We start from the raw sequence: 17,887 nt of genomic DNA, 5'->3' as shown, positions 1-17,887 counted from the left end.
ATTAAACAATTTAAACTAATGAATACGAAAAAAAATGAAATTAAAAATAAAAAAAATAGAAGAAAACATCATATATAATTATCCTGATGAGAGAATTGTCGACATATGGATTTCGTATAAAAAAGAAAACACGATTTATAATAGAGATAGGATATAAAAAAGAAAATACTATAATAAAGGCATCGAATCATGAAACGCGTAGCTCCACGCATATAGTGTGTGTATATATATGCACACTCGCTTTCCTGTTGCACGCGGGAGGGTGGAACTATGGATTTCTGCTTCCATTTATTGGCTCTTGTAGCTTCTATCGTCTAACAAATCTCTCTCTTCTCCCTCTTTCTCTCTTTCTCTAAAACTAAAAGCTTCCATTAATTTCCTCGCATAATTCCCCCCATTTCCTTGCTCGTAAAACCCTAGCCATGGAGAAAACGGTGGCGGAAAACCCTAAAGGAGCGAAGAATAAGCACGCGAAGAGAGAGAATTCGAAGAAGCAGCTGCCGCTGAAAGTGGTGTACATCACAAACCCTATCAAGTTCACGGCCACCGCCTCGGAGTTCCGTGCCCTAGTGCAGGAGCTAACCGGCCAGGACGCCGACGTGTCGGACTCCTCGAGGTTCGCGGCGGCCGACGGCGGCGCGTCCAAGGCAGCGTCGGCGGAGGTAAATGCTCATGCAGCGGAGGAATCGGCGCCGGCGCAGCAGTGCGAGGATACTTCGGAGATGATGATCGACAATTTTGAAGGCTTGGCAGCTTTTGACATGTGGCATGTTGATTATGATGCATTGTAAATTGATTTAGGTATGATTTTTGGGGTGCATTTTATGTCTGTTATTTCTTCATTTTAACAAAATCTGGTTGCTTTAATTTTATATGGGTTTTGGGAAAAACAAAAATAAATTAAAGTAGTGGGTTGCGGGGACAGAGCAAAGATGGTTAATTTTGTAGTGACTTCGACAATAGGTAATTAATTTCATATTTTCAGAAATTCGATTTGTTCTTGAAGAACTATTTCAAATTAATAGTTTAATTAATTAGCTAGGTTTGTCTTTATAAAATGTTGAAGATTTCTAAACTTTCTTCATACCAAGATTGTGAGGGCCTGGGAAAGGGGATGAGATCCAGTGTCCCACAATTTTATGTGGTATACACAAAGTGGGACATAAAGTGGGACATAAAATGTGGTATATTGAATCTCATTTCGGGGTAAGTTATCAGTTCGTTTGATTAGCTAATACTAACTAATTTAAAATTTCAATAAATGACGAAAACAATACTATATACATATACGAGGAGGTTAAAATAAAAACACCTCATAAAATATAAAATAGGAGTCATTTTCAGTACTTAGATCTTCAAGATCTACGGAACTGATTCATCACCTTGTTGGATGAATTCATGGTTCTGAGTTTGAATCCTATGAGTCGAGAAAATTTTATTTTTCGCAATTCAAACATTTATACAACGAATTTGTACGTGTTCTACATAAAATTTATACATTTACATTTTTATTAGATTACATCTCAATTGTTAAATTATGAAAAGATCAACGATGTAAATTTATTCTTATTTTATACTATAAGAGCATCTCTAGTTGGAGGCGCTAAGGGGAGACACGCTATAAGGTGGTCCACATCTTAGTGTTTCTCCTCAGTGCATTGACTCTATAAGAAGCGCTACATTTAATTTCATTTTTATTCTTCTATTTTAAAATTCAACATTTTATTAAAATTAAATATTACATTAATTAAAATAAAATATTTAAAATAAAATGCAATAATTAAAAAAATGTAAAATTGCGACACATGTTGGCAAATTGGTGAGCATGTCGTCGCTTGAATCGGGGGAAGAAGGGGAAGATGATGATAATGATGACATATTGCTAAAGAGTCAAATAAGATGTGTAATTTACAAGAAATTGGGGGAGAGAGCCGTTGGTGGTTAACCAACGGTAATTGACAAAAAATAAATAAATAAATCGCACGTGAATATCACGCAGCTCACATTTCTCCCTTCTGTGCTCGGCACCATCGGTTGCATCCAGCACGAGCCGGCTCGATCCTCCACCGCGCACACAGGCACCGCATGCCGACTCGATCTGACACACTAGGTAAGGGGCTGGAGTTGCTCCAATAATTGTTTTTAACTAATTAATCCTCTCAAATAATTGCTCCCTTCAGGATTTGAATCCAGGATCTGCATTCATCCAACAAAATAATGCATTCACCGTAGATCTTGATGATCGAATGACTGAAAATGATTCTTCGTTTTTATTTATTTATTTAATGGTTCTTTCTTGACCCTCTCCCGACTCCCTTATATATATATATATATATATATATATCCAACTAGATGTTAAAATGCCATTACATTCACGAATGTTCAAATGGTGAAAATCTTATCGGTTAATATTAGAGGTTATAAAGCTTCGTCTCACCGTCTGTCCTCTTTTCCAACTTAGAAAAAAAAAACTCTATTTTGTGACCAAGTTTGATAATTATGATTTCCTTAAAGTTTGGTAATTTGTCATTGCAGTGACATGTTTGGAATATACATGCATCATGGTGGTAAGTTTGTGAAATTGGAAAAATCTGCTAGCTGCTATATTAGAGTGAGGTTACTGTTTTATCAGGATTTGATCCTGTCAAGTTTGGTTACTTAGACTTAGAGGATGATGTCTTCACTGGGATTCATTGGAAAAATGAGTCTATTGGAGTGGGACTGAGGGAGTAATATGTCAGAATAAATATAAAGTGTTTGCGTGGTGATGAATTGTGCGTATATATATTTTTTGCAAGCGGAACATTGCTCAAGATTAAGACATTTGATTGAACAAATCAACGTGCAGAGCAAATGCCATCATTGCATATCTGTTACATATACTGGTATACTAGTACTCCTATATCATACTCCCTCCATTCATAAACCGTACAAAAAATAATTCATTTTTATTATTTTAAAATATTCATTAAAATTAATTTCTTTCTATTTTTATAAACTATTATAAGTATTACTTTTTAAGAGTATTAATTAGTTTTATTAGAATCCGTATAATTCTTTATTGAGAGTATTTTTTGTGGACAAATGGAATATATCACTCACGTTGTTCCAAGAAAGGCAGGTTTTTTTCTAAAAAATAAATGAGAAACTCAACTTTTTCACCCAATGGATGTGTACATATATAGTGTTATTTCACATGTATACATGGGAAATTAATGAAGCCCTTAAATTAATGAATATGTTGATTATACTTATCGGTCATGAACTCAAATTCTATGTATTCTTTTTAAAACTACAAGATACATGTTGATTATACTTAAATTAATCAAATTAATACTCCTTACGTTCCATTTCAAATGACCCAATTTCTATTTTGAGTTGTCCCACTTTAAATGACCCAATTCGAATTTAGAAATAAAATTAGGCATTTAACACTACCTTTTGAATTGTCTCACCACCACTTTACACCTTTATCACACATTTCTTAATCTTTATGTCCACTTTTTTGGGTCATTTGAAGCGGGACGGATGAAGTAACAATTATACTATTACAAATTAGATTAAATATATTCAAATATAATTGCAACCCAATATTCAAACAAAATATGATTTGCACACCATCTATAATACTTAAACTAATGATCTCTTGAAAGAGATAGAATCTTTATAGTCAGGGGCGGAGCTAGGGGTGGGGCAGGGGGGTCACTGGGCCCCCTGGATTTTCAAAAATAGTAGGAGTATTTTCGTAATTTTATATTAAAAATAAAAATATATAATTTTATCTACATTATTATTATGTTGAGCTATTTTAAACTGTAATTGGTATGCAATAGTTAGAGTTTAGACGTTTTGAAGAAGTGAACACATAATTAATTTATACATATCATGATTGGATTGGATTCTAGAGATTTATTTTTTTAATTTGATATTGAAAGTTACTTTGTCTTACAAAGTTTTATGAGATTTTTGCAAATAAAACTACAAACTATTTCAAATTTGTAATTTTAATGTGACTTTTGACTGAGGCGAATTAAATCACTATTTTTTCAATTACGCCCCCTATTTTTTTTTTTTCGATCGTCAGAGTGTTGAATTGCAGCTTACGTGGATTAGTAAAGACGGCGTCGTTTTTGTGAGGCCTAAACGACGTCGTTTCGTACAATTTCAATTATTTTTTTTTTCAAATTAGAAAGAAACTGTATATATCTTGTATTTGCACCATAATTTTCAATATGTAGTAATTTTATTACAAAATACATCGTAACATGAATATTACATGGAGAAATAATTCACACAAACTTCAAGTTAACAATTCGATGAAATTGTAAAAATTAAAAAAGATGAGTGATTTACTTCGCCACACTTTCAAAGTTACGTTAAAAAATTTTGGACCCCCCTGAATCAAAAGTCCGGCTCGCCCCGGTTTATAGTGTTTCAGTTTTTTCACTTAGACTAGCCTCCTCAGATACGCAAATTCTATGTATGAATCTTTGGTCGTGCTCACTTTAGTTAGATCTCATGTCCTATGTTTTATGGTGCATATGCAGCATATCTATTAAGTTAATTTTTCAGTTTTCCTCCAATTTTTCTCTTCTATTTCAATTTCTTGCTTCGTTTTAATTTGCGATTCTGTTTAAATACGCCTAAATTTCAAAATTAGTTTTAGTATTTTGATTTATAGACAGGGTTGCACATTTAACAGTATAATTATTTTTTGTTTAAATTCTTAATTAATATATATTATTAAGGGTTTATTATATTACGAGTAGTTTGTTTTTTTTTATTTAGTTGAATAAAAAATTATTTAATTTTTTAAAAAATAAATACTTGTGATTAAATAAATTATTTCTTCATTTTAATTTGGTCATGAAATAAGATATTTTGCATAAATTTTTCATGAAGATTGATTTTTTATGAAAATTTACCAATTGAAATACTAAATAAATTGATATGATATAATTTGAATATCACATCAATTTTCTCAAGCCTTAGACAAGATGATTCCCAGAACTTAATTATTGTCTTTCAAACTTCAAACAAGATGATTCTCACGAATCAGTTTTATTCTTTCAAACGGCAAACGAAATGATGCTTGAAACTCAGTTATGATATTTTAAGCTCTAAATGAGATGATGCACAAATGGTGATTTTTTAAGCTCTATACAAGATGATGTTTAGAAGTTAGTTATAATCTCACAAGCTTCAAATTATATAATCTCATAAGTCAGCTCTGGTCTTTCAAACTCATAATGAAAATGATGTTTAGAAGTGAATTATGATATTTAAAGCATCAGATAGTGATGTTCAAGTGATTGACGCATTAAGTCAGGCATATTATTTTAGAGTCTAGACGAGATAATGCTCAAAAGTCAGATATCGTCTTTCGAGTTCTTGATGATCATGAGATGGGATGATGCTTAGATGAAAAATGAGATCTTAAATCAATTCTTATCCATCAATACATTAAAAATGTACAAAAATTATATAAACGGTATTTTTACTATTCTAACAAAAAATTAACATTTAATTGACGAATATAATTAAGATTAGTACAATGTAAATTCTATTACATCAAACTAAATTAATTAAAATTAATTATATTATACAAAAATAATATAAATAATTTAAATTATAAATTAAAATCCCGTCGAATTTCAACGGATGAAGATTTATACAATAGTAATAATAAATTACACGGTTTAACGCAAGTGGTACAATATTGTGGAATAAATAATCCATCTAGATTGAGTTTGTTTTTAAGAGACCTGAATTTATAAAAGGATTGTTTACAAAAAAAAGTTTGCTCATTATATCTTGATTATATATTTGATTTAAAAATAATAGTGTAATAATATTTTATATTTATCCATTTTACTATAATTAACCTTGTAAATTAGTCTAAATATATATGCAAAAACTTGGGTACAATCGAGTTAACCCACACTCAGACCCAGATCCACATCTTGATCTGAATTCGCATCCTGATTCAAATCGTGTAAATGACATTATTCGGTTATACAAATGACACTGTTTATAGTGTCAACTATTCGGTTATATAAATGACACTGTAATATTTTAAAATGTTATAGTGTCATTTAGAATATTATAATGTCATTTACAATCTTATAGTGTCAATTATAGGAAGTGTCATTTATATTTCTTAATAGTATCAATTATACATGTCTCCAAGGGGACATCAAGCGGTGCGACCTCCTGTGTGTGAACAGTGAGGTCCAAGGTTCAAACCCCGTTGTTCCCCCTCCCCAACTCCCCCAAGTCAAAAAATAGTATCAATTATACACAGTGTCATTTATAATGTTATAATGTCATTTGTATAATCGAATAGTGTCATTTAATTATACACGATTTGGGTCAAGATACGGGTCATGATCTAGGTGCGGGTTAACCTGATTGTACGGTACACCCAATTGTACCCAAGACCACCTCAAGTAGATATGAATTCCTAAAAAAATCATGCCTATAATTCTTAATTATTTTAAATAATTTAATATAAAAGTTATATATATAGGGGGAGGGTTAGGGTATAAATAATTTTTAACATATAAAATACAAACTAGCTAAAATGTATGAATTCTATGTAGAACACGTATGAATTTGCTGTGTAAATGTATGGATTGTGAAAAATAATTTTTTTGCTGTCTATAAAATTCGAACTCGGGACCATAAATTCATTCAACATATGTAAAATCGAAAAAAAAATCGAATAATTTTTTTTTTTTTTACAAAAACATGCATAATTTTACACATAAAAATATATTGCATTTTTCAACAAATTTAGTCTTTTTGCCACTGACCGGCCCACTCCACCTTTGTTCTCTCTCTCAGAGCCGAACACGTCGCCGCCACCACCTGCGACACACACGCTGCATTTCACCGGAATCACTGCGAAAGATTAATTGTTGTAAATAATTGGAGGGGTAATTAATTTGGTGAAAGGCCCTTGTTAATTGTTATCTTGGTTACTGTTGGAAGAACTTAACCGCGTTTGGTAGCTTGGTTTAAGGCGTATTAGTATAGGTATACTGGATTAAACGTGTGTTTGGTATCTGGAACACGCATCACGCCGAGCCCGGAAATGAGGCACGGCCCGGTCCAAAATCACTGTTTAATCACGCTTACACAACCGGCGCCCCCTCTCAATTACCGTTTCCAAGGTTGAACAGTACTCTGGTTTTATTTTGGACTTGACTTAATTGCCCCTCTTGAAAATTAATTCAAAGCTCGAAATAAGGTCATTGCCCCTCCCATTTTCTTTTCCTTCTGTCTGCGCGTCGTCTCTGCGATGAAGAAAGTCTTAGGTAATGTTCGAATTGGGAGGAATAAAATGATATCCCCATTGATTTGCCACTCTGATGCGTAAATTTTGTTTTTTCGAAAATTTTCATCTGAATCCAACTTGTGTGTAATTTCATCTGATATCCCCATAGATCTAGGGTTTCGCATATATGTTGGTTTTTAATTTCGATTTCGCAGTTTCCATCGAATTTGTTCTTCAATCGGCTTCCTGGGGTTTCAAATATCTATCTGTTTTCAAAAAGATATTCTTAGCGCAAAAGCGTGTTTTCGGACATCAATCTCTCAGCTGGGTTATATTCTTGAAACCTAGAAAATAAAAAGGGTATCTTTTTGTTGAATGTGAAAGGAAGATGAAGTGGAGGCGAAATGCAAGTTGTGGTAATTTTGTTGAATCTGGGAGGTTTTTTAGGACAGTTCTTGTGCCTCGTTCAGTCCACATAAGTAGCGCAATGGTGATGGGGTAGTTTTTTATTCCTACTGTGCTGAATGTTTGTGTGTTAAAACTGGAATTGGGAGGTGCCTTACGATCTTCTACCATGAGCAACCATCCAGGCATTAAAACAAACAGTTGGTGGGTTAAGAAACACTGCAACCGAAGCTGTAGACTAATGAAAATGATGAGAGTATTTCTGTCGTTACAAAATTATTTCGGGGATATAATGGGTAAGATATATTGTTATCTAATTTTAACATTGAGTACCAAACAGAAAACTTGGTTAAATACGGTAATTAATTTTACGAGTCAAACACACAATCAATACTAATTAATCTTTGTTTAACTAGCTTATCTAACTGGATCTAATCAATATTGCTATATCTAACGAGGAAGGCACGTTTTGTTATCTAATGGAAATAGTGAATTTGGATAGGGCCTCTCAATAGATTTCTACCATATCAAACAATAGATTAACCCCATAAAACTACTTTATCATGAATTCATGAGCTATTCTGATCTACCAAACAGACCTAATAATCATATTCAATTTTAAAGTGATTTATAACTATCCAACTAGCATTTGCATCTCGGGCAATGCATGAAAAAATATTTTTAATTTTTATATTTATATAAAATTAATACTAATCCAATTATTATACTTATAAATATAATAAAAAAATTAATTTTAATTTAATATATTTGAATTGAATATTAAAAAAATTAAAAAGAATTCACAATTATTAAATTTGATATTGAAAACACAAAAAAAAGTTTAAAAAATTAAAAATGAATTTATTCAAAAAAGATGAGAGAGGAGAGAGAAATTTATAAAAATTTAATAATTAAACAAATTTAAATTTTACATTCTAAATCAAATATTTTCATAAAATATATCATATTAAAGCTCTTATCTTGATCTTTAATTTGATATGCTTATTAAATATTTTATAATTAATTAAATTTCACAATTTTGGAAAAGAAATATAACAACAAATAAGAAGTTAAAGAAAATGAAAATAAAAAGAAAAATACATAGTTTAAACATAAACCTTCAATTTTATTATAACTACAAAATTGCCACTCAATTTTGAAATTGATTACAAATTGAAAACTCCATTTTTAATATAGTATAGATTATATTACTATTAAAACACGAATTGAATTATTAATCACGGGCGAAATCATGCAAACCAAATATTTAATTAAATTAAATTATTTTATCAATTATAACTAATCATTCAAACTAAAAAAACTCGTGAAAGTTTTGGATGTCGACATGGTTTGTAGATCCCACATCAATATAATTAATGTTGTACAGTTAGCACGTACGTTGCAGACGCTGCACACTCTAATATACGTACGGACGTACCAAACAGTAAAATCTTAATGCGAAACACAAAATATATATAATGGAGGCTTTGGACACTATTACAGACTAATTTATTACTCCTTCTACTGGATTTTTTGGCAATTATTCTTCATGTTGCATATATGTAAGCAACACAGTGTTTTCTAGCTTATCTCAGTTTTTCATTTTTGGGGTTTATATATAGGATATATGCAAACCCAAATAATCTTCCCTCCTTGCTCGACTGAGTTTATCATTATCAGTAAAAGGTGTAGGGTTTGATTTTGCAGAAGGCGTAAATATTGTTGAAGGGGGCCTGATTATCAGTACTGAGAGAGAAACGTCACTTCTTTAATTAATTCACTTATAATACTAACAAATTTCCCTTTTGTTTTTATCTTCAAATTTGTACAATCAGGTCGAGTGTATGAGCTTGCCCATTTATTATGACAGTGATATTGTCATCCCAAAAAAAAACGGAGCATTCTTTCGTCCCCGAATAAATATTCAATTTCAAAATAATTATCGTAGCTCATATTTTATTCCCATTGTCATTGCAAATTCTGATTAAGAGTGAAAAACACTAAATTTATCCACCTTTTTGTATAGGATTTTCACTGATAAGGGAATGAAAAAAGTAAATTTTCATGGAGTAATGTTGTGTGCACTCAGTGTCATCGGTAAACCAAATGCGTTAACTAAAAAAACACAAAAAAAAAAGAAGAGACCAAATACAATTTGATTGTAGGGTGCGTTCTCTTTGGTTGTAAATTTATCATGGAAAAATGAAGGATAAACAAAATTTCACCCTTTAAATCATTCATTTCTTTTCCCATATTTCCTATTTGACCCTTGTTCATTTCTCATTTACACTACAAATGAGGGATAATATTATCCCTTCAAATGTGGGAAAAGAAAGGAATGATTTAAAGGGTGAAATTTTGTTTATCCTTCATTTTTCCATGATATTTTACAACCAAAGAGAACGCACCCTAAAAGAATACATTGAGTGTGTTTGCTTTGAGGTATAAGAGAGGGATTGTAAACACAAATTTATGTATTCAATTTAATGAAATACAAAAATGTGTACAAATCCAAAATATGTGGATTGAACTGAATTTGTTGCGGGTTGCTGTCTCTATTTGTTTCTCTGATTCTTCTCTTCAATTTGATTCTTGATAGTCTTTGAGTAGTCCTTGAGATTTGTTGGAGAAATATGCCTCCGATCTTCTTGGACTTGATCTTTGAGCTTTATGACGTTGACATAGAGGACTTTGTCTTGCTTCCAAAGTATACGTCGATGTGGAGGGCTTCGCCTTGCTTCCAAAGTATGCGTCGAGCTTCAAGCTTTATAACGCCTACGTGGATGACTCTCGCCTTGCTTCCAAAGTATATGCCGACGTGGAGGACTTACACCTTGCTTCCAAAGTATATGTCGGTGTAGAGGACTTCGCCTTGCATCCAAAGTATGCGTCGAGCTTCGAGCTTTATAACGCCTACATGGATGACTCTTGCCTTGTTTCCGTATCAACACCAATTTTAAGAAGACTCCATCGAAGAACTTCGTCGGGACACCTTGAAGAACGCCTTGAATGTTGGAGAGAATTCGTAGAGAATTTATCTTCAACTCTTGAGCTCTTGAATATAATTTTTGGTGTGTTTAGAACTGATATGGGGACCCATATTTATAGTTGTAGGAAGAGTCAGGCTTTGGGCCAAAGCCCACATGATTATGGGCTGAGGGCTGACGTGGCACGATCTTATTGGCTCTTGAAGATTGATATATATCAATATTAGATTTGACTTGCTGCTAAAGAAATTAATCCCTATCTTTGAAATATGGTAATATCTTTATTAATAATATATCATATTTAGTCTTGGATTTCATAAAATTCCAAAATAAACAAATATATAAAATCAATAAGATATCATTATTTTCTTATAAAATTTCCGTGCCTACAAATGCCCCCTCGAGACTTGTTCATGGACGACTTGTCGTGAAAATGAACGAGTCTCGACAATTTGAATTATTAGATACTTTATACTCATATCAAGGAGTTCTTGGATTCAAATTTGTGAATAGTTTATACTCATATTCAAGAGTTTTTCAATTTGAATTTAAATTAAGATAGTTTATGCTCGTATCAAGGATTCTTCAACTTGAATTTGTAGACATTTTATACTAGTGTCAATGAGTCTTCACTTGAATTTGTACACATTTTATACTCGTGTCAAGGAGTCTTCACTTGAATTTGAAGTTGTAGACATTTTATACTCGTGTCACGGAGTCTTCACTTGATTTTGAATTTGTAGACATTTTATACTCGTGTCAAGGAGTCTTCAACTTGAATTTGAGTTTGTTGACATTTTATACTCGTGTCAAGGAGTCTTCACTTGAACTTGAATTTGTAGACATTTTATACTCGTGTCAATGAGTCTTCACTTGAATTTGAATTTGTAGACATTTTATACTCGTGTCAAGGAGTCTTCACTTGAATTTGAATTTGTAGACATTTTATACTCGTGTCAAGGAGTATTCAGCTTGAATGATCCTTTTGCTCATGTTTGGGGGCTTCGTTGATAGTTTAGGCTCTTCTCAAGGAGCATAATTGATAGTTTAGGCTCTTACCAATGAGCATAATTGATAGTTTAGGCTCTTACCAAGGAGCATAATTGATTTTATGAATTTCGACTTGAAGATTGGCTTGTGGTTACAGTTGAAGTTTCTTCATCATCTTCACTTGGGATTTCTTCAAGAGATTTGCCCTCATGACTTGCTTCTTCGTCTTCTTGAAAGTCGTCTGACATTTGCATGTGTAGATCATCAACTTTATTTACGATCATGCTTAACTCCATGTCATGAGCTCTAGTAGTCAATTCTTCAAACGTATTTGGTCGAATTCCTTTTAAGATGTATTGAAGGCTCCAATGCATACCTTGAATGCACATCTCGATTGCTGAAGCTTCAGATAGTCGATCTTTACAATTTAAGCTCAAGTCCCTCCATCGGTTGATGTAGTCGATGACTGACTCTTCTTTCCATTGTTTTGAGTTTGTAAGCTCAACTATGCTCACTGTTCTTCGAGTGCTATAGAAGCGATTGAGGAACTCCTTTTGCATTTGCCCCCAACTATCGATGGAATTTGACTCCAAGTTGACATACCAATCAAATGCATTGTCTTTCAAGGAACGAACAAATTGCTTCACTAAGTTATCTCCATATGTTCCCGCATCATTGCATGTCTCCATAAAGTGAGCCACATGTTGCTTTGGATTGCCTTTCCCATCAAATTGTTGAAACTTTGGAGGCTGGTAGCCTATTGGCATCTTCAAGGAGTCAATCCTTGTAGTATATGGCTTGCTATAAGTCCATGCTGATTTCGAGGTCCCTTCGAACTTGTCTTTGACCGTTCCTATGATGAAGTCTTTGAGTTGATTGATGTGAATGAAGCCATCGGCAGAGACTTCGATGTTCTTAGGAGGCGTCTTTTCTTCATGGTGCTTCTCAAATGACTCTGAATCATCGCTTTTGTCATCTTTTTCGTCATTCACTCGACTTCCTTCTCCTTTCTCTAAGATGAGCTTTGAGATCTTGGCATCTTGCTCCAATATACGCTTGTTCATGCTTTCAAGAAGCTTAGCTATGCTAGCAACTTGTTCCTCCAGAGTAGAAGCGTTTGTCACCATGACAGGAGCTTCAAGATAGTAGCTCGCGGTTGAATGCTCTTCCATTGTTGAAGCAGACTTGAAAATCTCCTCCAATTGCATAGCTTTGCCTCGAGTGATAACACCAATGTTCTCCAAAGTGATGTTTAGGGCAGCGCTTGAAGCTTTGTTCTCTATTTGAATTTGCTTGAGTTGTTGTTGGTGAAGAGGAGAGATGAGAGGTAGAGATGTCCCACTGGGCGTGCCAAAATTTGTAAACACAAATTTATGTATTCAATTTAATGAAATACAAAAATGTGTACAAATCCAAAATATGTGGATTGAACTGAATTTGTTGCGGGTTGCTGTCTCTATTTGTTTCTCTGATTCTTCTCTTCAATTTGATTCTTGATAGTCTTTGAGTAGTCCTTGAGATTTGTTGGAGAAATATGCCTCCGATCTTCTTGGACTTGATCTTTGAGCTTTATGACGTTGACATGGAGGACTTTGTCTTGCTTCCAAAGTATACGCCGATGTGGAGGGCTTCGCCTTGCTTCCAAAGTATGCGTCGAGCTTCAAGCTTTATAACGCCTACGTGGATGACTCTCGCCTTGCTTCCAAAGTATATGCCGACGTGGAGGACTTACACCTTGCTTCCAAAGTATATGTCGGTGTAGAGGACTTCGCCTTGCATCCAAAGTATGCGTCGAGCTTCGAGCTTTATAACGCCTACATGGATGACTCTTGCCTTGTTTCCGTATCAACACCAATTTTAAGAAGACTCCATCGAAGAACTTCGTCGGGACACCTTGAAGAACGCCTTGAATGTTGGAGAGAATTCGTAGAGAATTTATCTTCAACTCTTGAGCTCTTGAATATAATTTTTGGTGTGTTTAGAACTGATATGGGGACCCATATTTATAGTTGTAGGAAGAGTCAGGCTTTGGGCCAAAGCCCACATGATTATGGGCTGAGGGCTGACGTGGCACGATCTTATTGGCTCTTGAAGATTGATATATATCAATATTAGATTTGACTTGCTGCTAAAGAAATTAATCCCTATCTTTGAAATATGGTAATATCTTTATTAATAATATATCATATTTAGTCTTGGATTTCATAAAATTCCAAAATAAACAAAGATATAAAATCAATAAGATATCATTATTTTCTTATAAAATTTCCGTGCCTACAGGGATAAGCTACACTTACCACCTTATACTTCGTTTACTTTGATATATAAAATAATTCGGATAGGTTGTATAATTTTTCGGACAGCCCCTTATCCCTTGGAAAATGGATAATTTTATACCTAATGGAGGATGGTATAATTTTATACCACCTTATAAGGAGTGAATAAATATATTATCCTTCAAACCAAATAATAACATATAACAAATGTGATTCCTACTTTAAGTGATAAGTTTATACCTCTAATAAAAAGCAAACACACATATACAGGGGTGATGATAGGAACAACAAAATTACGTTAGAAAAAAAAAATGCAGGCACCCAGGGACAAAAAAAAAGAAGTACGAATGCATGTAAGTTTGGAGAGTGGTTTGGTGGAAATATACAACTGTTGTATGATGATTTCTGCACATTACAAAAGAGAAAAAAGCAAGAGATTCTGTCAAAAACAATGCATCTTTTCCAACTCTTTCAAAATGTAGATGAATTTAACGAAGATTTTCCCAAACTATATAAGCACCTACACCACCAAAATGATTAGCTTATCGCTCTCAGTCATTCCTAGTTTTTCCAAAGGGAATAAAGAGACTAAATTGAATTTTGGCACCAAAGATCAGTTATTAATGTGGTACCATACTTAAGAAAATTCGATGCTAATCTGATGAAGAATTCGGAGAGTCCTTGCTGGGCAAAGTACTGATCATACCATTGGCATACCACTTTGAGAACCCTTCTTCGAGAGCCTCTCTCATCCAGACATGTCTGCAACATCCCGTGGCTTCGCGGATGCTCATCCAACTTCTTTCCCGGTGGCTTTTCTCTGGCCATGACTCGAGTTCCTCCTTCACGTGCAAAGCATACATGGCAGCTCTGCATAAACCTTCCGGGCTACACTCGTCCTGGAGTGTTTTGCTCTTGAAAGGATAACATCCCAGATAATGCTGGAGACAAAGAATGAAATTATTTTTTAAATTAATTACACAACAAATATAAAAATTTTATGTTCATCAAAGATCTGAATCATCAAACTTCTCTGAAGTAGATTTTTCCTGCTTTATCGCTTTCCCTGAGTTTACAAATCTCCACAAGTAATTCAAACAAGACACAGAAAAGAAAGGGATAGATAAATAAGTAAATTTGGTGCCCTCTACTTTCGAATTTATTAGTAAAAGAAAGATGATACAGCTGTAAACTGCAAGGAACTATTAGCAAGCAGTTCGCAAGTTGCAACTAATACTAATTTTCTAGCAATTAGTACCTTTAAACCTATACCTGCTGTGATCTTTACCACAAGCATACTAGCCTTGATTAGTACCTTATAACATAAACTAGCACTTAATTATTTGAGTACACCACGAGCCTTGACATATGTTACATATGATCAACAAATTCACATCTCCAAAAACAGCAGCCATAAAAGAGGGTACAAACTTCTAAATAATTCTTAGTTAGATAGATACAGGGAGTGTCCAGAAAAGAGAGCGGTGAAACCTTTTGGAAAATACATGACCGCGTCTCTTGATTTTTTGATGAACTTGGATAAGATGAATGTATAGTTTTCAAATGATGGTTCATGTTGGGTGTGGATAAAGAGCTCAAACTCAACAAACACTGTTTCATATCTATTCAAGATCGTTACTTCATATAATGAGGTAGTTAAAGACACTTACATTGAACAAAAACCAAAACTAAGCAAAAAAGGAGAAGTGTTGTTTCTCACCACTAAATCACCTCGTACCCCAGCCTCTTCCATGGCTTCCCTCTCTGCTGCCTCCTCAGCTGTCTCATCATTCTCCCAGCCACCCTAGAAAAAGATCAACAAAGACATGCAAGAAAGTGGGATGTCGAGCATACGAGAGAAAGCACACAAAGATACAGAAGATCAATATTTAACTCCAATTATGCTATAGGATCCAGGATTGCCCAGGATGATGACATGACAAGTATTTCGTCTACTCAATCGACCTTTCTCAATCTCATGTACCAGGAAATAATCAGTGCGCTTGAAAGTTTTTCATTCCCAACAAACTTTTGCTAGTACCATCCCATGCTGGAAGAGAAAGAGTGAAATTAAGTCTGTCTACTATGGATCAAGGGAATTAAAAGTGCCCTAAACAGTTCTCCAAAAATCAGATGTGACAGCCAAGAACACATATGCAATAACTGAAAACACTATAGTTCATTTGAATTGAGGAAGAGTATAAAAATAAATCAGAATTCATCCATAATATACCTCACAAAGCTCGAAACAAGACAGGAGAAAGATAAGTTCATAAAGATTACGAAAGAGAAGGAAAAGGAAAAGGGAAAACATGTGATTTGTTCCAAGTCTTCTTGCATTATTCTCATCCACATTCACAATCCAGTGCTACATCACTCTTCACATAACCTTCATGTTCAAGTGCATAAAAAGGGACGGAACAGTCTTTCTCTTATGCCAACTCCGGTTGTCTAATAACTAAAATCAATATATTCAACAATACAGAATACAGAGATGCTTACTAGAATGATTCAAGTAGAAATGACAGATGATACCAACTAATATTTTCAGAAATATTAGAGAAAGATGAACCGCGGACATGCTTTGCGGATGCACTTCCACTTATCTGAAAATGCACAGAGCCACGAGTCTCACCTTTGGAAACAGAAGACCAGGTCCACTAGTTGAATTGATCATCAGCACCTCAACTACCTTCTCAGGTGAACCATCACCATCTTCAGAATTCCTGTATTTGAAGGGAATACACCTGGAAAGTGATCCTACTGATTAGAACAGATTATCAGGACATTTCGGAAAAGCCTATTGGTTTCTTCTCTACTTTTTTAAATATATGCAAAGTACCAGTTAGAGGGACACTGAAAAAAGTGAATATCAATTGAAACCATCATACCTCCACTGGCATACTGGCAGGCATCCACAAATAAGTGAAAACAAGCACATAACACTGAAGTAATCATCTTATTTTTATCTTTCCACACTTATCCTTCAAGAAATCCAAAAAAAAAATAGTCTTGGAAATGCACCACTTTCTCTACGCCAAACATGAAATCAATTCAACTATTCTTCTCTAACAAACGGTACAGAGATTTTGAAAATGGGCTAAATTATATTTTTGTATTTAGGAACAAAATTGGGCGGGCCAAATTACAATTTGATACATAAAAACTCGAAAAAATAAATACAAAACTCAGCCTAAATACGGAGTAATTAAAAAGAATTTGCACGGGCGATGGCCGAGTCGAGCCCGGGGCTTGGCTCCGTCTCTGGCCATCAACAAACCCTGCTCACTCGAACAAACTTGCACGAATACAAATCCGCAGAAAGCCATCCAAATTCGCCGCCAGCTTTCCCTAATTAAACAAAGCCACTAACCAAAAAAACCAAGACAACCAAATGAATCTCAAACTCTCAACATTCCTATCAACCACATTCCAACCACCCACGAGATTCCAAACAGCACCACAAAACGAGCTCCAAATTCCCCATATTAACCTAATCAAACTAAATTCCTCATGCAACCAAAAGTACATCAATAAACACCCATGCATGTAAACGTCGATACGCCAAAAAATTAACAAAAATAAAATAAATTACCCAGCAATGAGGCGGTAACCGTCCTCGTAGCGCTGCTGCTGCCGGCCAGTTCGTGCCACCAATTCAGACATTTATCTCAAAAAATCGAACAAAAATGTAGTCTATATATAAGAATCAGATTATGCCCTTCGGATTTACGAAAACGAAGTAACAATCCATCTGCAAAGAATTCCTCAATATCTCCGCAAAAATGCCTGATTTTTCACATTATTTTGGAAGAGAAAAATTAAAATCTTTGAATGGTGGGAGCGCAGCGCAAAAATCGGAGCATGTTTTAGGGGTAAAGAATTTGCAAATCCGCAGTCAATTTTGGTGCAATCGTTATTGGAAAAGGTCGGTTAAATAATGGCTGCGT

At 34.1% G+C, this 17,887-nt stretch overlaps 2 protein-coding genes across 2 annotated transcripts; one reads left to right on the top strand and one right to left on the bottom strand.

Moving 5' to 3' along the window:
- The first annotated feature begins 242 nt into the window (after nt 1-242).
- On the top strand, nt 243-867 carry LOC131002792 (uncharacterized). The gene has a single exon (XM_057929266.1). It carries the CDS (start codon nt 423-425, stop codon nt 789-791), a length of 369 nt encoding a protein of 122 aa, XP_057785249.1. The 5' UTR covers nt 243-422; the 3' UTR covers nt 792-867.
- A 13,440-nt stretch (nt 868-14,307) lies between these two features.
- Nucleotides 14,308-17,887, bottom strand: LOC131002783 (nudix hydrolase 16, mitochondrial-like). Its single transcript, XM_057929256.1, has 4 exons — nt 17,533-17,887; nt 16,573-16,684; nt 15,658-15,741; nt 14,308-14,878 (listed from the first exon to the last, which is right to left on the bottom strand). Exons 1-4 carry the CDS (start codon nt 17,601-17,603, stop codon nt 14,591-14,593), a joined length of 555 nt encoding a protein of 184 aa, XP_057785239.1. The 5' UTR covers nt 17,604-17,887; the 3' UTR covers nt 14,308-14,590.

This window comes from Salvia miltiorrhiza, chromosome 1 (genome assembly GCF_028751815.1).
Source record: "Salvia miltiorrhiza cultivar Shanhuang (shh) chromosome 1, IMPLAD_Smil_shh, whole genome shotgun sequence".
NCBI classification, from domain to species: domain Eukaryota; kingdom Viridiplantae; phylum Streptophyta; class Magnoliopsida; order Lamiales; family Lamiaceae; genus Salvia; species Salvia miltiorrhiza.
Note: the sequence above shows the minus strand (reverse complement) of the source record. Positions and strands in the feature narration are given on the sequence as shown.